The following is a 23177-nucleotide window of genomic DNA, read 5'->3' as shown; positions in this document are numbered from 1 at the left end:
ATATGCAGGTCCCCTGCTAACAGGCTTCCTGTCAGTTTCTCCCTCACACTTCTCTATAACGTGCTAACCTTTGCTACCACCTCTCTGATTCTTCCCCTGCTCTACTGGTCCCCAGAGGGATGTTTTCAGGCATAAGTATTACATGCCCTTTTTTGGCCACTGTTTGCTTCTTGAATTGAGAACATGAAGCTTCCCATTTGCAGGAATAGAAATAGTCCCCAGTCACTGTGAGAACAGAGTTGACAGTCCCTTGCAGTAGCTGCAGAAGCCAAGCAACAAGCAGCAACTGCCTCTCCCAGGCAACCGTCGGAAGAGCTGCCTGTATGGTGGGAGGAAAGGAGAAATGCTATATTTCTTTTAACTCAGAAAGTGGATGGCACCTTTGCTTTGCTAATGGACACTACTCCATGTGTGTAATTTACTCGTGATCCCCTGGAAACGGGAGGCTCAGAATATTCCTCCTTTCTTCCCTACCAGTTGTTTCTGTGTCCTTCCATGAGCCCTACGATCACCTGCTTTATATCCGCTCAAGCATAAGGGTCCATTTCATGGGCTCAGCTTCCTGGTGGCAGGAGGACTGGTCAGAGCTGGATTATTACTACTGTCCATTCATCTTCCATGCTTGTATTGTCTGCCTACTGTTTCAGCTGATGCCATTGGCTGCTATGATCTCTGTGCTCTGGAGAGATCGTTCGCATCTGAACCTGTTATTATGGGCAGCCTGCTGTGCTCTGGGTCTCCAAGAAACATAAATAAAAGGCCTTTTAGAGGAGGGAGGTAAATGCTGTCTTTTCCTCCAACGGATCACCCTGTATGACTGGCACTACAGGCAGGGCCGGCTCCAGGCACCAGCCCAGCAAGCAGGTGCTTGGGGTGGCCAACGGAGAGGGGCAGCACGTGCAGCTCTTCGGCAGAGGGTCCCTCACTCCCTCTGGGAGTGAAGGACCAGCCACCGAATTGCCGCTGAACACTGAAGCGGTGGCGATAGTGCCACAGATCGCGGTTTTTCTTCCCCCCCCTTTTTGCTGCTTGGGGCAGCAAAACCCCTGGAGCCGGCCCTGACCACAGGATGGGACAAAAGTGTGCAAGTTTATACTTCCTTGGTTTGGAATGATATATGGGGATCATCCTTTCACCTGATGCATCTTTGTTACTCCAAAGAGGATGACTGGGCCCTATGACCGATCACTCGTGGCCTGTACTGGATGGTCACCTGCAGGGGCTGAGTAGCACTCTTAGACTGATTAAGGACATCTTAAGTCAATGTTAATTATTTGTCCTGCATTATAACGTAAATGACACGATGTTGCACAAGCCCCAAGATGATGTCAGTATTCTTTAGCAGCATGGAAGATAGATTTGCGGCAGACAGGTGGCCTTGCTGGGTCAGGGTTGAGGCATGTTGTATCCGTTCTCTTTATAAACAGACTCAGGTCTCCAGCGTTTCAATCAGCACCTTTCCCCAGCATTAAATTCACTTAAAATAATCAAAGCACTACTTGTATTTTAAAGTGTCACTGACTTGGCAAGGTATCGGCAAGATGGCGCACAGCAGAGCCTAGGAAAATGCACTCATGTTCCAGGTGGTTGGCATCCTTGACTCATTCCTCAGAGGATAAAGCCTCCTGCTGAGCCCACACATTTCAGTGTTCTGCTGAGCACAGGAAACAGCGGGAGCTTCACCTCACTGGCTGGGAAAAACCACTGTATTTGCACCCGTCACCTGGAAGATGGCAATCCAAGGAAGGATATGTAAGAGGGCTGTTAGGTTCCCGCTTGTATTTTCCTCTCAGTTCATCTTGCCATGACCCAAGCAGTATTTAACTGGGCTGTGAATTCGATTTGCTTCTGATGTCACAACAAAAATGGGGGCTTATTCTTGAGTTTCTGCCTGAAAATCTGCCATTCTGTCTTGGGCTATGAAAAACAGTGAGATCCAGACCTGGTAGGCCCAGGCCTCTCCTACTCTCTTTCTGGACCTTACCCAGGGTTAGAAACAAATAAAAATCTTTCCTGGGTACCTCATGTCGTTTCACTGCCATCAACTATGACAGTTCCTCCCTGTGATCACCCAGAATCAGGACTGGCAGTGCCTCAGAGAGGTGAGACAGGTGTCAGCATCAACCGGCTTCCCACGGCTTTGAAAATAGCTTCTGACCTGGCCATTTAGCCACTAGGGAACTGTGGAAACTCAGAGGCTTGGCACTGGAGTGGTAGAGAAAGCTCTGCAGGATCTGGGATGGGAGCTGACAAGACTCTCTGATAGAAGAGTTAAAAAACCAGAACCTTAAAACCATCTTTCTGGCTGAGAGCAGGAAATTCACTGGTTCACAGGGTCACTGGGATTTCCTGTTTTATAAGAATCTGCAAGCTAGCCCTCAGAATCTAGCCTACTGGCCTCCGTGCAGAGTTATTGATCCTGGAGGCCCAGACGGGACATGCACTGCTTAACTACAGCCTGACACAGAACATCAGGTATGTCCCAACTGTTCCATTCCTTTTGGGGGTGCGCTGCGTGCTGCCAAGAGGCATGCCTCACCCAACACTGGAGACATCAATCTGAGTCTGTTGACAGAAGCTGATGATACCGTGAGCGTGTAGTCTCATTGTCCCACCTGTGCTGCTTGCTTTGGAACATGAAGATTTTAATTCGGACAGCTTTCCAGGCAGCCACAGTTCAGGAGCTACAGTCCTGGGGTAGAACAATTCCCAACTCAATACTGCATGAGGGTTTTCACATTCTACAAGTATGGGCTGGAGACTCACAATAAATGTGCTGGGGAAAGGGTTGCTGGTGGGGAATGTGAGCCAATAGCCTTTCTACCTTTGTTTCAGGGAGTGATCCACAGGTTTTGGAGAACAAGTGTGGAATATGGAGAGGGTTTCTGCGAGAGAGTGAGAGAATCTGTTGTAGAAAAGGGCTACAAAAACAAGTAGGTTGGCAAAGAGGTGACCCTTCCATTCCATATCATCATCAAAGCCCCAGGCCTAAACGAGGCAAAGGATTGACACTGGAAGCTGCAGTCTGGCACTGAATCACCCCCCCACCACTGCAGGATTTTCGAAGAGAGTAACTCAAAGGCTAACCCAGCTCAGTGAGCCGCCATTAAACAGAAGACTTTCTGCCTGATCAAACAATAACCTGATGTTTCTGCTGTGAAAACCTGGCTCATTTTGGACTCTATTATCAAATGAGGGCATGTTAAATTCCATGAAGAAACTCTGGTTTGCATATGTCAATAATATGGTGCAGATGCAAATCGGGACCTGGGTGCGCTCATTTTAGAGTACATGCTCTCAAAACCTGGTCCGTGTGATCAATCGACACGCCACGCCCCTATACACTACAGATTTAGCTAAACAGAATGATTTCTCGGACTCCAGTGGTACTGTCAACAATCTCAAACTGAGACCCTGGTCTCAAAGTAACTTCAGTCATACAAGTAAACAAACACTGGTTGCATATTGTTAACAGCCCCTGGAAAGTCATTAAACACAGCAATTCCAAAACAAAAGTTTTAAAAAGAAAATAATGCTTGCCCTTTAATTAACATTCATAGTGCGGTAGGATAGAACAAGTGACTGAAACAGACAGACACGCACCCACATTCCACAAACAAATTGAGGACTCAAGGGACAAAGTAATTACTTGGTATTTTTCACCAACATTCAAGACTATTGTTAAAAACAGGTATCAAGAAAAGACTGTCACCTAAGAGAGAAATGAGGAACTTGCTTGTAATTTGATTTCTAGGAGGATATAGCATGAAGCTGTCAATGCAGCTGATAAAAGTGCTCCAGCACTGAATCTAAAACCAAACCCAGAAAACCAAACCAAACCGATAAATATTCATTCAGCGCCTTCCTTGGCCTTATTTTCGCTGGAAGAGTGAAAGCAGCTTTTTTGCCTGTTGAAAAGTTCATCCCATTGATTCCCCTTCCCCATGCCGAGTGCCAGGAAAGTCAATGAAGCCCCCCTACGCTTTTCTGTAGACCATTTCCAGTTTAGGAAAATGGAATTCAACTGTTTACTTGGAGCAAACCAAACATCCATATTCAGGCAATAAAAATCATTACTGAGGCCGTGAAAACCTATATCTTTAAAGGTCATAGCGCAAAGATTAAAAGTGCCTCCAGGAAAAACTGAAATGGCTAATTTAAATACAACCTTTGAATCAATAGGAAAACTTCAGCATGGCTAGAGAGAGAGAGATGGTGCAGCAGCGTTGAGATGCTAGATTGATATTTTAAGACGATTGCCTTGCTTTTCGAATAGGTATATGTGAACGCTATAATACTCTATGATTACATATAGTGCAGTATGTTCAGGCATTACCAGACCAGATCAATCCGCAAGTCTAGCTAATCCAGCATCCTGTCTCCATCAGTGGCCAGTACTGGCTGCTTCAGAAGAAGGTACAAATTAAAAACCCACGAAGGACAGTTATGGATTAAATTGCCCACAGGGGAAGTACTTCCTAACACCCGGACAGCTAGTGCTATGTTCTATCTATTGTTTGCAGTGGTGTAGCTGGGTTGCGCCCAGGATATGAGATGGATAAGGTGGGTGCGGTAGTATCTTTTATTGGACCAAGCCCACCTGTTTTGTTCTGTTTTAACTTTGGATGTTTTTGCTACTTATATAATGTCTCATCTTGGTTTTCAACCCTGCTAAACTTGTAGCCTCGTTAATATCCAGTGGCAGTCAGTCCCACAGGTTAATTATGAACCGTGCAAGAAAACTACTGCCTTTTCCTCAGCTGGAAATTTATTGACTTTCCATTTTGCTGGGTGTCACTGGTCATGTGTGACCCAGGGAGCTCCTGGTGCCAACTGGCAGAGGGCACAGGGGGTGCATACGGTTTTACAGGGATCCTCTGGGTCAGACATATGCATAACAGTTCACCGAAGGGTGGCACGTGAGGTCTTTATCAAGAGCCCGTAGCCCATTGGTCATCATTATCATTGAGAAATGTATGTACAGATAACATTTAAGGAGTTACGGATCTATAATAAAAATTGTGGTCTTAAGGAATGAAGACAGAGTGCCAGGAGGTGACATATCTCAGGCATCTGAGGAAGTGGGTATTCACCCACGAAAGCTCATGCTCCAAAACGTCTGTTAGTCTATAAGGTGCCACAGGATTCTTTGCTGCTTTTACATACCTCAGATAGGTATCTCCCTGGCTGGCCATTTGTGTATTACATGCCTCACAATGCATGCTTTGTTTGCATACTGAGCCAAGTGAGGGCTGAGCTATAGTGAAATGTACAAGAGAGGAAATCTACAGGAATAAACGCCCAGTTGAGGAAGTGTCCTGTTTATGTATAAGGATTGTTCTGGTATAACTTGGAGTGCAAAGCAACACACCGATCCCTTGACTTAGGAGGCAAACTGATATCGTGCTTGTCTCACAAAAGAAGGCTTACTGCCAGCCTGGCTGTAAAGTACAAGGATTTTGGGTGAGCAATACTCTGTGAGACATGAGAGTATCTTGTTAACTAAAAGTCTAAGCTCTAGAAAGCATGTTATGATTTTTTTTTTTACATGTAACCATTTGTCTTCGAGGTTTCTACCTATTATCACTTGCATCTTTATGCTTTGTTAAATACACTTATACTTGATTTCGCTATCACCATATCTACGTGCTGTGTGTTAAGTGGAGCAGTGATCTGAGTTGGAACTGGTGAGCTGGGATGTCCTGTTTCTTTGGAAATAGTGAATCTGTGAATATTGTGAGTGTCCAGTGGACCAGAGGCTGGATGCTCCAAGGAGATGCTTGGAGGCTGAAGCATGCCGTTCACTAACTTGCAGAGAGAGAGAGAGCAGGGCCTCCCATATGACTGGTGGGGAGAGCTTGTGGCCACTGGAGTTGGGGAGCTGACCCATGCCAGGCACAGACAAGGCTTCCTCATGCTCAAGGCAGGTGGTGCCCCCGGGAAGCATCACAGCATGCTTTTACCTATTTGGTGCCTCTGCATGCAACTCCCTTCTCAAGGCATCCCTAAGCACCAGCTCTGCAGAATGTACATTATTATATTGCCCACTAGCTCAGTCATATGCAGAAATGTTAGCAAGTGCCCCAGAAAACACCCTTGGCCACCCCACTTCACTTCAGCATCGATTCAGAATGAATCTGCCCGGTTTTTAAAACGCTTGATGGATTTGCCCCAGCCTAACTCAGCTCACCCCCTTTATTCTCAGGTCCCTTCGGAGCTCTTAGATCTTACCTGTGTCCCAATGACTTGTTGCTCTTTATCAATTTGTTCCAGCATTTCCCCCTCTTCTGACATGTTACTCTCCTTGCCTTATTTCTATCTGTCTAGTTCTTATCTTCTCTATTCTCTACTGCCTTTGCTCACTGTATCATGGGTGCAGTTAGGCTCCAACCCCGCTCAAGTATAGTCCCATTGATTTCAACAATCCACTGGCGCTACTTGTGTGTTTAAAGTGAAGCACCTGCTCATGTGCTTTGTTGGACTGGGGCATTAAACTGTAAGTTCTTTGGGGCGCCAGGAACCACATATGTTTTGTTTATCAGTGAAGTGCCTTATGCGCTCTGGACACCTACAGTAAAACAGTAATAATAGCGGCAACAAAACCCCTTTCTCCAGGGGCTTGCAATCAGGATAGACACCAAAGAACTGAGGAATGGGAGCTACACGTTATCATTAACCTGTGGCTAAGTTACTGTCATCCAAGCCCTTATATTCAAGTGCTCACATTACAGAAAAATTACTTAAGGACAAACATCAGAAATATCATCCCCCAAGAGTTGGATTCTTTGCTTTAGAATTTCCATGAAGGTGTTTTTGAATTTCCAAACATGGAAAATCAGCACCAGGTGAGTCATTTTTCTGATGCATCGTTTTGGACTTCTGCTCTTTGGCAAATTCAGAAACAAAACTTCCAAGGACTGAGGCTATGGCTACACTACAGAGCTTTCAGCTGCACTGCTAAAGCACTGCTAGTGCAAACACGCTAAGCCGACAGGAGAGAGCTCTCCTGCCCAATTAATTACTCCAGGCCCCGTGAGTGGCGGTAGCTATGTCTGCGGGAGAAGCTCTCCTGCCAATATAGCGCTGTCCTCACCAGCGCTTAGGTCGATGTAATTTACATCACTCGGGGGGTGGCTTATTTACACCCCTGAGTGACATAACTTACACCGATCTAAGCTGTAATGTGAACACAGCCTCAGTCCTGAGGGAGGACAAACACATTTGAAATGAACCAACAGGTGGTCAGCTGAGAATACTGCATTTACTGTGCAATGACTTGCTTGCTTTTTCATCTTGTCTTCCCACATCTTGACTGTTTGTCTTTTTGTTTTTAAATTGGAGATATACCTATCTCATAGAACTGGAAGGGACCCCAAAAGGTCATTGAGTCCAGCCCCCTGCCTTCATTAGCAGGACCAAGTACTGATTTTTGCCCTAGCTCCCTAAATGGCCCCCTCAAGGATTGAACTCACAACCCTAGATTTAGCAAGCCAATGGTCAAACCACTGAGCTACCCCTCCCCCCATCTTCTTACACATACACAGTCTTACCCACCTGTTACATCTTGTCATAACCTAGATTGTGAGTTTTCTGGAGCAGTGCCTGGATTTTTAATATAGTGACAAAGAGTCCTGTCACACCTTATGGACTAACAGAAGTATTGGAGCATAAGCTTTCGTGGGTGAATGCCCACTGCATCTGACAAAGTGGGTATTCACCCACGAAAGCTCATGCTCCAATACTTCTGTTAGTCTGTAAGGTGCCACAGGACTCTGTCACTTTTTACAGATCCAGACTAACACAGCTACCGCTCTGATTTTTATTATGTATCTGTACAGCGTGTATCACAATGCGCCTTGATCTTTCATCGGTGCCCTCTAAGTGTTACTGGAATGCAAATACACTGGAAAAGTTTCTGATGCGGTTTTCTGAACACAGCAAGCAACAAGTGCCTTTCTCCAGATACTAACATTTCAGCTATTCACCAGTAGGTGTTACCTGACAGCTAAAGGAACCCAAGAATTTTAGGTATTTTTAAACCTCTAAATCATGTGAATAAGAATATCACCTGCAGTGACATGGAGTGAAAAAATCACTCCTCAACTTTCATATTCATAGGGCATAAGATGATCAGCAGCTGGGGCAGGGTACACATTTGCCCTGTGCTACAGTTCCGCACAGTCAGCTATGTGCATTGAGGGATGCGTGTGGGTTTGTAACCTGTCCTCTGAAGCACTGAGAACCTCTGGACATAAGAAATTGGACCATATGACCATGCATTCCAGTGCGTTCCTACACATGCACAGATCCATCAATGGCTACTGCAGGAATGGTGCCCTACTGCCTTTCTGCCAGAAGCTGGGAATGGGGGACAGGGGATGGATCACTTGATTGCCTGTTCTGTTCATTCCCCCTGGGGCACCTGGCACTAGCCATTGTCAGAAGACAGGATACTGGGCTAAATGGACCTTTGGTTTGAACCAGTACGGCCATTCTCATGTTCTCATGAAAGCAACTGTCCCTAGTTCCCCCACTGCACCTGTTTCATCTGAGATGGCCAGTAAAGAGACACGAGGGGGAAGGCCCATTTTCTGATCACCCAACACAAATGGGAAAAGCAATCAAGTGGAGGAGTAGTTTTTAATCCTCTGCAGTTAGGGTATTTGGTTAATGTAGTGAAACCACTAATTACAGCTAATTAAAGCTGTGCTGAGATCAGAGCTCAGTGAAAACAACAGGGGGAAAAACAGAGACAAAGAAAGGAAAAGGAAATATTCTTGAAGCCAATTCTTAATTGAAAAATAAAACAACTTTTTAATTAAAACGAGCACAAGCAAATCTGGGGCAATGCTCCATAAGCCCACAACGTTGGTCCGACTTCACAAGCATGGAGATAACACGTCTTTCCCTGGCTCCAGACAGGGGACTTTCAGACTGGGTGAGCTTCCCTTACTGTCAATTCTGCTTCTGGTTCCTTTGCAGAGTAACTCCAGGTAGGGGTCAGTTCTGCATGGTGCTGAACATCTTTAACGCCTACAGATAGCTGAGGGCACCTCCAAACCTTGCAGAATGAAGCCTTTACGGCCAAGTCCACTGCTTGGGTATGAGTACAGGTAACTCCCAAATGGGAGCCTTGTGAATACACCTGGGGGAGTGCACTTAACCCTTGAATTGGCCCCCAGTTTCAGCGTCAGCCGCTGAAAGCTATTTTCCTACACATCAAAACATTTTGCCTCCCCATTTTAACGACTCTAGCCAAGGCAGAGTGATTGAACATTTGGGAATCTGTGATGGTTCTTGGGGGGTGGAGGGCAGAGGGCACTGCCGGAGCAGGGACCCCATGGAAATAACAGGACTTAAGTGTGGACTGTAAATTGTGTTAGGATCATAGAAATTAGAAACGGAAAAAAGTTTATTAGTTCAACCAGTCCTTGCCTTGCTCAGATCCAGCTACCTACAATGTACTTTCGAGGGGTTTGCCCACTCTGGTTTTACATCTCTGCTGTGGTCAGGCTTGGTGGTCCACCATCTGATATAGCATAGGGTGCCCAGGCATGCCCATTCAGGCAGCACCCTCTTGTTAGTCTGAAGTCTCCAAAACACATATCCCCCCGAATCAGGAGCCGTGATAATATTTCCCGTTTGACCTGCACGTTTTCATCCTGTTCCAGTTACAAGTGAAATGGAAGTCTGGGGGAACTCTAGCGAACATCACAAAACCACCACAGGAGAGAGCTAGGTCTGGAATAAAAACTGCCAAATTTGCGTAAGGCTCCAGGCTAGGGATTATTGCTGCAGGTTAAGGTACACTGGGTGCAGGCTGGAATTGAAGCTTATCAGCAGAGCTGTGTTCAATTGAAACTTGCAGTAGCTTCCCGAACAATGCCTGTCTCTAGCTATTTCCAAAGCCTCTTAGATTCACAGGCATCAAATGTGCTCGATTATATATTTATTAAGAGAAAAAGAACAAAAACAGCAAGATAAATAATATATTCACCCCAGCGTAGCACTGGCAATCAAACCCAGACTCAGGAGCATTGGGAGGATCACATTTCAGCTGCACAAAGATTTCTGAGGAACCTCTCTAAAGCACTCTTGCTGTTCAATTCCCACTGGATAACTCCAGTAGATGGCAGCATGTTACTGCTAATTCCTAGTGGTCTGACGGCCACATGCAGCTCAGACTCTGGCTTCCTACACAGCCAAACAAAATATCTCCAGCCAAACAATCCCAGAATAAAGGGGGCTCTTTGAACCCAGCAACCTAAACAGCACTACAGTGAAGAATTAAAGCCTCTCAGAAATCCCATTACTGAGTCTGATCCTGCTCCCACTGACAATTATTTCAACACAAGCAAACCTGCATCCCATGTAACTATTCTACCACCTCTGAGTGGTAGGATAGTTACTGAGGATATGTCACCGAGGATGCTATTTATCCACGACAACATTTAGAAACAATATCAGTTTAAAAGAAAATGCATGCTCCGGAATATGGGCAGGTTTCAGAGTGGTGGACGTGTTAGTCTGTATCAGCAAAAAGAATGAGGAGTCTTTGTGGCACCTTAGAGACTACCAAACTTTTAAAACGTTAAAGGCCAAATTTTTGCCCTATTTAACAACAAACCAAACAAATGACAGCAGGAGCCTTTTTGAAAGGTGAATGGTGGCCTGCTTCCCTTGGTCTGAGGGCAGTGCTCCGTGGGAGTCAAAAGCAGTCAACACTCAGCTTGAGAACAGCATTGCAGCCGCTTAGGAACATACAGCCTAGCCTGGCGATCTCTGGGAGAAGAGATTTGTAGGTTTGATTCTGGGACTGTGCATTTAATTTTCTTGGGACATTAGTGATTTCCTACAAACCACTGGGATGTCCTCACTACTTCTAAGCCAACATGACTGCAGTCATTATCTTGTCTCTGAATCCGCTGCAGACAGGACATTCTCTGGCTGAGCGGGTGGTGGGACAGGAATTAACCCTTAGAGTGTATGTATACCAGCAACTACATGTATGTTGGAACATCATTATGAGTCAATGACAAGTAGCTGGATGGCCACCTGCAGAGACGTACAATGACAAGAGCAGCAACAGCAGCTGCATTTCACTGCGAAGCTGAAGTAAAGGTCATTATCCCTCCTGTAGGATAAACATTCAAGATGGTCCTTGCAGACATACAGATGGTGCTGATTATATGCAGGTGAACTACACTTCAAGGGCCTATCCTTGGCCAATCTGTGAACAATGTCCAGAATGCTGACAGCTTATTCTGATACCCTTTTCGCTGGGTGTTCTCTAGGACAGCCTGGGTTTGACTGCAATGGAAACATACACTCCACACCTCTTAGAAAGATGCCTGTCAGTTCAAGAGTTCAGTTTCTATAGTAGGAACAGGATTTCCCAGTGTCTGCAGGACCCATTGCCTTTCATCTCTTGTAAATTAGGCCTTACATTAGAAGAAGTTCCCCCACTTCACCACAAGAGATTTGCTATGCATGCCTTTGTCTCCCGCCCAATTAGTCATTATTACTTTCCTTTAACATGGGGTTTTATTTTTAGCTGCCAACTTAATATCTTCTCCCACCCAACAGAGTCTTCTATATACTTAGTGGAATCCCTACACTCCCACTGTAAGCCCTGTGTGTTGTGCCTCTCTGCTTTCCAGAGGAGGAAAAGTTACCTCCTGTCAAATCTCTATTATACTGTAAACGAACTGAACAGAGTGATCAATGCTGAGCAAAAAACTGATGGACCTGATTAACTAATGCGCCCAGCACCTGCTAAACCAGGGGTAGGTAACCTATGGCACACATGCCAAAGGCGTCAGTGGCACTCACACTGCCCGGGTCCTGGCCAGCGGTCTGGAGTGATCTGCATTTTAATTTAATTTTAAATTAAGCTTCTTAAACATTTTTAAAACCTTATTTACTTTATGTACAACAATAGTTTAGTTATATATTACAGACTTTTAGAAAGAGACCTTCTAAAAACATTAAAATGTATTACTGGCACACAAAACCTTAAATCAGAGTGAATAAATGAAGACTCGGCACACTACTTCTGAAAGGTTGCTGACCCCTGCTCTAAACTGTGCGAAGGTGGAAAGGGAAGAGAGACCAATCTGAAGTCAAACGTGTATCCTAGGCATGGCTGTGTAGAGCGTTAACCACTTGGCTGGCCCCATGGCTCGGGCTGGAGAAACAAGATTACATCTGATTCAAAGTCAGTTTGCTCATTTCATATGAGTTCTACTGATCTAAAGGAGTCTGATAGTATCCTTATTCTCTCTAGTTAATCTGCAATTATCTTCCAGCACAAACTAGCCTTTCAGACCTAATAGCGAACAGCAGCAACTCTCAACCCACCAGATGCCAGAGAGGTCAAAATTACATGCTGTTTTAAGAAATTTAACATTTTACATCACTCTCTCATGCCCAACTCAAAAACTTCCTGGAAGAAGGCAGTATTACCATCACCCTATGCATCAGAATGAGAGAACAATAGGATGGCAGAAGAATACATCTTCCATTGAATAAACCCTCTAACAGTGGAAGAACATTTTATTTAAAGACATGTCTGAACCAGAAACTGAGATCTGGACACCTTGGAAGATGTGCGTGTGTGTGCACACATGCATTTCAGACCTGAATTCACATACAAATTTCACAGCTAGTCTCTGATTTCTACAATGGCACAAACCTAAACCCTGGATCTGAAAGTTTCAGAACGTCGGCTCTTTTGAAATACAGCCCCAGATCTAAATTTTGCAGTGCATGTCCTTTTTAAATAACGAATTATTATAGGAGGAAAACCCTGATTATTCGTTTGGAATTTGGTAGCACTCAGAGGTCCCAACCAGCGATCAGGGCCCTAATGTGCTAGACACTAGACACATATAATAAAAAGGCAATCTCTGCCCAAATCCCTGAAAATATTAGCATGAAATTTTGAAAACTGATCTTTATAGCTTCTTTTTAAAACAGAGAAATGCACAAAGACAGCAGTCAATTATCTGCGTCAATAACACCTCCTCTTATGTGAATGGATACAATTATTTCTAAAGCAGTATGAGAGTTGGCAGTTTCACTTTTTGCAGGGAAACACAGAATCATAGAACATAAGAAATGTAGGACAGGAAGAGATCTCCAGAGGTCACCCAGTCCTTCCCCCTGTGCTGAGGCAATACCAAGTATATCTAAGACCATTGCTGATAGAGCTGTCTCTGACATGTCAACATTCCCTTTGATGTGGTTTTGTGTGGAGTTCCTCTTCCCTTCCCTGACTTAACTTGGAGCAGAGGGCGAACCCAAAATCTCCAAGTAAAACTCATTTGAAATTAAATCTCCTGCATCATATTAGAACCCCACAAAGCAGTGAATTTCACAGGATTCTGATATGAACTGCAGGTTCACAAACCTTTTAATAAATGTGGTTGAAATTGCAAAGCCTCACCAGAACCAGGTGAATATTATGTGGATTCAGGTTTCAGTGAGAATATTCTGCATGGCTTTGACTTCATAGAAGAAGGGGTTTCCCACTCACACTTCTTTATAGAGGTTTATTCTGGCTTAGGTTGCTAATAAACTTCCAAAGGGAGCTACGCCAGACTAGGTAGGGTAAGCAATGCTCTTCAGTGCTCTGTACAAACCCTTGCAGGACGTTAAGAAGAAAAAAGGACCAACACCCAGAGAACACAAATATCCTTGGTTCCCCCAGCCCTTTCTCAGATGGCACCAGCCTCCATTGTAAAACACAACACACCAGAGCTCGGATGTGTTAATTTACTGAAGAAATTTACAGCCTAACCAGCTGTCTTGTTCCAAAATTAAAACATAATGTGAAGAGAGCTGCATATTAACTTGTAATAGTATTTGTCTGTGTATTGAACTCTAGACCTCAAACTCTAATGGGCAGACAAACAACAGGAGGGCGAGCGAGAGAACTAATATCAGTCCTGAATGCCTAGCCAGGGGAAAACATCAGCCATCCAAATCTGAATGTGAATTACAAAGAACTTGTACAATAAACAGGCTTGTGAAAACTGGAATACAAATGATTTTTTTCTGTTGGAAACAGTTCAGCTCTTCCTCCATCTCTATTGATTTACTAAATACAGACTCTTTTAAAAATGTAACATATGCACTAGTCACAATTTCCGTTTTTTTTTTAAACTCATAGGAATGAACTATGGATTATTTTGCTTCAAGGACACTTGCACAGAAAGACTGGAAACACAGGGGTGCAGTGTTTTACAAACTGGATTAAATGTGGTTTAGGAATACTCTGTCACATTCTACAGTCATAGGGCATTTTTCCCAACAGCAGAGGCAGCGTTACTAGTTGTTAGCAGATGGGAATGGGAATCAGGACTTCTGGGATGGCTCTAATACTGACCAGGAGTGTGACAAAAACCTCTCAGAGTCTCGGTTTCCCCATTTATAAAATGGAGGAAATGATATTTACCTACCTGTGCAGAGTGCTCTGAAATCCTAGTCTGAGAGGTGCTACAAAATCACCGTCAGTGTTACTTTTTGCTCTTTTGATACCGTTCCGTTTATTTTATATTTACAGGAGGATTTGATTGCTGGACCACTAATTGGGCCAACATTAAAATGTTTGGATAACTGCAAATTCAGGTCAGCAGGTGTCAGTGGAACAGGGATGTCATTAGCAAGGAAGGTTCAAATAGTGGAGACCCAGGTACCTGGATTCCACAGTAATTTGAAACTCAAAGGGACGTACATCACCGAAATCTGCTTCAAAGGAAAGAAAGAAACAATATAGCCATCTGAGCTGTCAAAAATGCTCTTGAACTTATACTAAGGGAGGGAGTGGCTTCAGTAGCACCACAAAGGAGCTGACAGTGCTGTACAGAAAACTCATTCCTCACCTTGCAAACTCTAACGATGGGGAAGTGGCCCTTTTCAATTCATGGCACCATGATGCATTGAGAGTCACACAAAGGAAGTGGGGCTAACATGTTCCATTCTAGCCCTTCCCAAATGACACACAATGCGGCACTGAAAGGCACGACTCCAGCACTATTCAGCTAGTGCCTCCAATGCCTCTGCAAACAGCTGAAGGCCCAAGGATGCCAATCTCCACTAGGGCTTGGTCAACCTTTCATTATTCGGATGCCAGTTACCCATTAACACAGCTTCAAGCCATGCTCTGCCTGCCAAAAACCTGGACTAATTTACTTAACATTTCAACTAAAAAAAAATCATTTAAAACAGATGACTGAATTTGGGAATTATATTCCTCAGAGAATTAGTAATGGATCTCTCCCCCTCCTCAGGCCTCAGCATTCAGAACTCCCCCATGTCAGTGTTATTAGGAATAGACTAATTCAGTAATGATACCATTTCCTATATAAGTGCCCAAATAAATGAAGCACTCAGTCATACTTAATGTGAGCGAGTCAGACTTTCAGCCTAATTCAGTCTCTGACAGAGATGGCCAAAACATGACAAAATCCACTTTCCATTATTTGTGGGTTGTTTTAGCCCAGGGGCGGGCAAACTTTTTGGCCTGAGGGCCACATTGAGTTTCCAAAATTGCATAGAGGGCTGGTTAGCGGAGGCTGTGCCTCCCCAAACAGCCAGGCATGGCCAGATCCCCACCCCCTATCCGACCCCCCCTTCTTCTTGCCCCCTGATGGCCCTCCCGGGACCCCTGCCCCATCCCTCCCTTCTGACTACCCCCAGAACCCCTGCCCCTGACTGCCCCCCACCGCCCCATCCAACTCCTCCTCTCCTTCCTGACTGCCCCCCAGAATCCCTGCCCCCATTCAATCCCCCGATACCTGTCCTCTGATCTCCCCGACCCCTATCCACACCACTGCCCCCTAACCACCACCCCGAACTCCCTGCCCTCTATCCAACCCCCCCGCTCCCTGCCCCCTTACCACACTGCCTGGAGCACCGGTGGCTGGCGACGCTACAGCCACATTGCCTAGAGCACCAGGACAGGCTCGGGTGACCAGAGAGCAAGTGTCAAAGATCGGGATGGGGGTGGAGGGTAATAGGAACCTGTATAAGAAAAAGACCCCAAAATTGGGACTGTCCCTATAAAATCGGGACATTTGGTCACCCTAGGACAGGCAGTCGCACCGCCCGGTTGGAGCCAGCCACGCCACCGCGCAGCAGAGAGCACCGGGTTGGGCAGCGCAGCTGCAGAGCCGCAGTCTGGCAAGAGCTCGTGGCCCCACCACCCAGAGCATTGTGCCGGCGACGAAGTGAGCTGAGGCTGCAGGGGAGAAGGAATAGCGGGGGGAAGTCGGGGACTAGCCTCTCAGCCCAGGAGCTATGGGGCGGGGCACGAGGGTCCTGCGGGCTGGATGTGGCCTGCTGGCCGTAGTTTGCCCACCTTTGTTCTAGCCCCAAAGTGTTGGGACACAATTTTTGCCTTGCACCCACCTGAGCTTTTAGATTTCTAGCCCCCCAAACTCTTCCCTATGAATATTTCATATGGACTCAGCTTCTTATTATGAAATGGTCACTACCAGCATTCATGAACCAGCAGATCTGAGACACCAGTTCTGTTCTTATATCCATTTGCCGAGCGGATGCAGTTCTTTTCGTGTGTTTTCATCTTTGCTTTTGTTAACATGCGTATTCCAAAAGCTCTGTCTGCTTTCTGTGAGATGTTTATTTGAATTCTCCACACCTGGGAGCTGGAGGTACATTGAAAAAGGATTGAAAAGCCAAACTTTCTCTCTTTAGAGAGACATGGTCTGTAAGTCTAAGCACAGGACTGGGAGACAGGAAATCTTAGGAGCCAACTCCACCTCTGACACCATCTCCATTCTGTGGCCCTGGGCAAGTCCTTTAACCTCTCAGCATCACTTTTCACATCTATAAAATAGGGATATGACTTTGTGGTACCTTCTGTGTGCCTTATGGAGCTTTAATGAATAATTGTCAAATCCTGTTGCCTCTTGACTTCTGCAGAGGTCAGCTTTTTACTTTATACTTAACGTTGATTTTTATCACTGGGTTATTAATGAGCTAAAAAAAATAAATAGCTCAAGCTATTTGAACAGGAGTAGGGCATTAACCTCAGCGTCATGGTCAAATTCCAGTTTGGGCAACTCTAGTCTGCCTTCCTAAAATTCCCTCTTAAGTTTCAAATGAATACAAGATTCTTCTTTACCTCAGGGACAAGTCTCCCACAAATCCTATTACGTGACCTTTTCTGGGCGAGTGGGAATATTTTTGTTAAAACAATGAGCTGTCTCTTTCACAACTGCTAGCTATGGCAGGTACGTCTGCCAGAACGTACGGGCAGAGCTGCCAGAACCAGCATCGTGATGTTCTTTTGATGTTAATGGAATGTCTTCTGAGCAGTAGCGCAGAGACTAGTATGGAGGACAGTAAGAGAAGTAGTTAAATAGGGATAAATAACATGTACAGTGGATTTTGCCTCTCTCTTGCCTCCTCCTCCTTCACCCCCCCCAAGAGCATTCTGGAGCCTTGATCTTGCCACCTATCCATACATTTTCGAGGGGGAAGTACAGGTATCAACCTTCAGAAAGCTGATAGCATGTAGCAATTGTAACGTAACTAATTTGGTGAAAGATAAACTCAAAGTGACTTTCATTCCATTGAATGATTCTCTGCTGAGTCTGCTGTATAGCGGCGGGAGAAGTAGATGGCATTTCAAACAGTTGTAGGGTTTTACTCCATTGATTAGCTTATTCAGTCACCTACACAATGGACGGTTTAACCTTTCAAGGTGACTTCTGTTGTCACCATGGATATCACAGCATTAACAAACAAGAGGCATGATTTCCAACACACCTTGCAAAGTCCAGGTCGGCCTCGCGCGACATGGTGATGTTGGTCAGGTTCTGTTGGAGGATGAAGATGTTTCTACACATTTTCTTGATACCAGATTCGCTGATGCGCTTGAAGTACTGGGCGCCATTGATGAGAATACAGGAAATCAAGTGGCCCAAGCCTGGGAGGAGAGAGGGGAGATAAGCCAAAGAATTGCAAAGAGCAAGAAAATGTTTAGCAAGAGATTGCTTTGTAGTCACCAGCCACACAAAACATTTAAACAGGTGCCTACTATTAAAACATATCTGTAATAAATGATGCAGCTCACGTTCCTAAGGTGTTTCTGAAGCTGGCTTTTACCACCACCCTCAGTGTATTTTGAGGTGACTTCTCACCAAAAGTTCTTGATTCATAAAGAAATTGGACACACCAAAAAAAAGCAGAAGTATCCACTATCTGTGACATTCTCATAGCCAAGGATATTTCAGGACCTTCAGATAGGCCCTGATGAATTATAAACAGGCCTAGGCTAATTTCTGTTCAGTTCCTCTTGACTAGAACATCCGAAGTGTTTATGGCATCTTGTGACGGACCATTTCTGCTACTCCACATATCTAGTGAGTCACAGCAGCTTAATCTACTAATAAAAATCAAGAGGGTTTTTTTTCTTTCTTTCTTTTTTTTTTAATGCGCTGTCAGCCCAGCAAAGCATATATCGCCGGAGAAGAGTGAACTGCACTGCCCTGAAATCTGCCTCATGCGCCATCCGCATCAGGTCAGTTCTAACTGCAGAAACATCATGGTGGTCATGATGCATGGAGTAGGAAAAGCATGCTGTGATCTCCAGACAGAGATCCTCCAAGGCAGGTGGCCAGGAAACAAATCTGGTTTTGCTTGTAAATACTGATATATATGCCACTTCCAGAGAATAAGCACAGAGAACAAGATGCTATCTTTACAGAGTCATATTCTGAGCATAATTGCTGAGGTCTCTCTCTCCTTGCCTTAATCAGGCTGCCAAAGTCATTCCAACATCAGAATAGTCTCATGGCAAACAAATTTAAGGTCAAATTCGCCCCAGTAAAAAAGGCTTGTAAAAGCCATATGCATGGACTGTGAGCTGGCTCTCTGCAGAGACAGAAATTTCACCCTATGGCTGAAGTAGCTCACAAATAGTTGACCAGGCTTTGCATAGGGTCCATTGCTATGAGATGAATTTCCCTCTTTTTGAATACAAACTGTCGGACTTACACAGCAAGACAGCGCTTTTCCATGAATTGGTGTTATCACAGGCTGCCACCGTATCAGAAGAGGTTAGAGATACCAAAGACCGTTTCCCTTCTGTAGTCCATCCTTCTGCCAGTGAAGGTCTGTGCCTGGCAGAGTCCTTCATTATATATTTACAGTTTATTTGATATTCTAGTACTCTGACTGGTGTGGTTTCAAACGACCCTGTCCAGTCCAGGGAATTTGTGCACTAAAAAAAATTCTATCAATGGTGGGAAGAAATGGGGGATGGGGAACTTTATGAATCATGAAAACTTCCACTAGGGGATTCAAATGGCTTGGAATCTGGGGAGAACCAGCACTGTAAAACCCTGTTTTTGCACCCCCTTTTTCTGTCCAGCACATCATATCAGACACTCGATATGATTCACAGTACCTGACCTTGTACAATCTGTTGAATAAAATGATGCACCTTATGGCCACCCAAGCCCTTAGAATGGTGTGTTGAAGCCACAAAATACAGATGAGATTAACTGAACCATAATTTAGATTCTTAAAGATCTTGAAATAATTAGACCTGTGGAATTTCTCCCAATTTAATGCTAAAAACAGAACAGGATTAGGTCCAAACAGGGACCACTCCATAAAATAGTGTAATACCAGCAAACAGTGGTTGTCAGCAGACAGGATCGAACCTGGAACTCTGGAGCTAAATGCATGAGCTTCTACTGCGTGAGCTAAAAGTCACATGGCCCTCAGCTAATGCTATAGAGAAGACTCATTAATCTCTAAGTGGTCTCGGTTCTATTAGAGGGGACAGAACACCACACCCAGGAGGTTTGCGGGTTACAATAGCTGTTTGTAATATATAAACCCTCCTACATGGCTTTCCTGAGGAAGATCCTTACTGCATGTACTTAATCTTATATTTTTCCCATTCAATCTGGGCCCATTCCTCACATTTTATGGATATACTCTAAGGAGGGGCATGGAGGCAGTAGGGCTGTCACCTGCCCTATGCCTGCACAGGTCTCCTCATCAATCCGGAGCAGATAGCAACCATTTTGCAGTCAGTCTTCACCAACAAGAATGTTGTCATCTCCAGGCTGAGAAAGAAAAATGATTTCCATGCAGATCTATATCGTGTATAGTTTTAATGCTGATGAGCATATTCCCAGCCCCCAATCTTCCTCCCAGCACATCAGCTGAGCGCACCAGCAAATGCCTGACCTTCAAAGATATACTGGAACTTATGCTGCTGGAGGCTGGCACTCATCGCTTCCTCAATGGCACTGATGTCCTTATTTAGCCGCACCACAAGGGGGTCATAATCCATACTTTCCACGTTGGCCACTATGGCATAATTCCCTTGTTTAGCCAGTGGGATCAGATAATGGAAGCAATGAACTCTAGAAGACAGAAGGCAGAGAGTTGCTACAGAGAGAAACACAGTAAGATGTTAACGTTTGCCTAGATGAGATACTGACCTTACTGAACATGGCTTTGGCTGGGAAAAATAATGACAAAGGGTTTTATTTTCTCGTGTACCCAAACCCAGTGGGAAGAAAAATAAGTTCTATCTCCTTAAAAAAAAGTGCTTGGGATTAATTTAGTGCTGGTCTAAACATGCTGGATGGACAGCTGCCTATCTGAGTCCTCTCAGGGCTAGTCCAATTCCCACTGAGGCCAATGGGAAACCTTCCACTTTAACGGGTGCTGCATCAAGTCCTCTGCAATGCACAGAGCAGATGCAGCAACAGGCAGCAGAAACTGAACCACCAGCATGGTTTGGAGGGGCCACATTAAGCCGCCATGGCCTTTCAGCTGAAACTGTTAACAAGGGTGACAATTCCGGTGGCATTTCTTGATGGTAAAAGCTCTTCTCTAGAGCTAGACCGAGACCCAAAAGTTCATTTCACGTAAATCATGGCGTAATCCCCAGATAGCAGTCACTTTTGACCCTTACTGACCTAAGCTGGCTTTGAACGGGAGGCCCAGCAGAGAAAGGCTCTTTATTTCATTACAGTTTCCCTGAAGCTGTCTAAGGTCCCCAGTCCTTCAATAATTTACACTGCTTTTAGTGTATTGGATGATCCCAAATAGAACTGATTGGCAATATTTTGTTAGCAATGTGAAAAGGGACCGAGACTGCTACAAAAGTGAAATAGGAAGAGAGAAAACAGGCTTTCCTCCCTTCCCTCAAAGCACTGGCATATTTGTTCTGACCTCAACACGACTTTGGCATTAAGGTTTTCTGAAAACATTGCTGATTGCACAGCAGGAAGGTTGATTTTTATAAAGTGCATATTTAGGATGTTACAATGCAAGGAGATTACTGCTGAACACACTGGAAGGCTTCCTGAAGGTAGATCTTTTATTTAGGGAAACTGCCTGATAAAAGTGACATTATGAGCGTGCACTGTATAAAGTGACAGTTTAATATTTTCCTTTTAAAGTTCAAATAAGTGAAAAATAATAACCATAAAAACTGAGCTGGTGATTTCTACTTTCAATGTATCTACCGCTCAGCATGTCATTTTGCTGCATTTGCAGACAAGCACAAAGGGCCATTGGTGATTAGATATGAGCGGCACTGTCATAGGTAGAATGCCACGTGCCCTTTTGCCAGGTTCTCGAAGACGCTATATGCTGGTTCAGCAAAACCTTCTTTGTAGGAACTTGAAAGAAAAGCCTCTCCATTTACACAGAGCCCTAATACTACAATGTTATAACCAGCCAAGTGAGGGTCAGGGGACGTGAAAACAATCATTAGTAGGTCAAGGCTGTACCTCTTCCCAGGCATTTAAAGTTATCACAACTTTTCTCTCCTTTTGCTTGTTCATTTGAAGCTCTGCAAGCATAAGAATGGCCACACTGGGTCAAACCAAAGGTCCATCTAGCTCAGTATCCTGTCTTCCGACAGTGACCAGTGCCAGATGCTTCAGAGGGAATGAACAGAATAGGTAATTATCAAGTGATCCATCCCGTCACCCATTCCCAGCTTCTGACAATACACCCTCTCACCATTTCTTCTGCTGACGAGGTCTCCCATGGAAGGCTCTATACATTTAAATTACCTATAGTTTTCTACAGAATTAACAGAGTTCTAGAGAAATTACACTATAAACCTAATAGGGTGAAATCCTGGCTTCACATTGAAGTCAATAGCAAACTCCCATTGACCGCCATGAGGCCCCCAGATTTTGCCCACAGAATTTAACAGAGACTCGGTTCCTTTCTGTAGAAGTCTATAGCAAGGATATCAGGCCAGATTCTGGCCCATGCTAAATCCCCCCCTAGACTTTAAGGCCAGAAGGGACCATCTAGTCTGACCTGCTGCATATTGCAGGCCACAGAACCTCATACACTGCTTTGCAAAGCAGTAAAGCTCCACTAACGGAGTATGTGACAGGGCATTGCCCTCCGCTCCTCTCTTTTCAGGTAAATGACCCTGACACCCCCAATCTGTAACCACCTTTGTGTAGTTTATTGGTGTTTTATCAACCACCCACCCTCTTACAGTCCCGGGCAGCATTTCTTATTTACCAGTGTCACACAATCACGAGAGAGGGAAGAGATCTCCCTTTACCCTGGCCCTGCTGGCCTTTCTCCTTCTCTCTCCTCCTGTCCTTGTGCTTCCTTCCTATGCTCCTTTTCTGCTCTTGCACTTAACGGGGTAATTAGCTCCTTAGCTGTTCCCAGCCCAGACTGATCTAGTCATTAGTTGATCCTTCTCTCAATCCGTCCCTCTGTGGGGGAACTGACTGGATTCCCAGTGACCAGCGTGCTGGTTCAGCTGCTGGTTCTCAGCTCTCTGTTGCAGGTTAGTCAAGCACAGAGGATTCCCTGGCACAGGGCTGGCCCAGCTGACTCCATTCTATCACTCCCTGGCCCAACCAGTGAAGGGGTTGTGTTGTGTGGGGGTGGGAGGGAGTGTGACTGGAGTGCCCTGCCCTCTGGTGATCCCCACTACCAAAATGTCCCCAAAGGGGCCCTTGCAAATGAATACAATTCAGACCAGCCCTGAGGTGTCTCTAATTTGCATAGGGGGCTGAATAGGGTTCCAGCTCTCCATAGGTGAGGTGCAGGAGGCGGGGGGGCAGAAAGGTTGCCTTCCTTGTGCCCACCTCTATACACCAAGCACTGTTCCTGAGCATTCAGCCAATAATCTTGTT

General features: G+C 45.0%; 1 protein-coding gene across 1 annotated transcript in view; it reads right to left on the bottom strand.

Moving 5' to 3' along the window:
- The window catches only part of EXOC4 (exocyst complex component 4), a 632193-nt gene that overhangs the window by 20181 nt on the left and 588835 nt on the right, over nucleotides 1–23177 (bottom strand). The window contains exons 16-17 of the mRNA XM_030575663.1: nucleotides 20233–20411; nucleotides 17797–17956 (exon numbers count right to left, since the gene is read on the bottom strand). Of these exons, the coding sequence (XP_030431523.1) occupies nucleotides 17797–17956; nucleotides 20233–20411 (339 nt within the window). The remainder of the gene's footprint in view (nucleotides 1–17796; nucleotides 17957–20232; nucleotides 20412–23177) is intronic.

This window comes from Gopherus evgoodei, chromosome 1 (genome assembly GCF_007399415.2).
Source record: "Gopherus evgoodei ecotype Sinaloan lineage chromosome 1, rGopEvg1_v1.p, whole genome shotgun sequence".
NCBI lineage: Eukaryota > Metazoa > Chordata > Testudines > Testudinidae > Gopherus > Gopherus evgoodei.
Note: the sequence above shows the minus strand (reverse complement) of the source record. Positions and strands in the feature narration are given on the sequence as shown.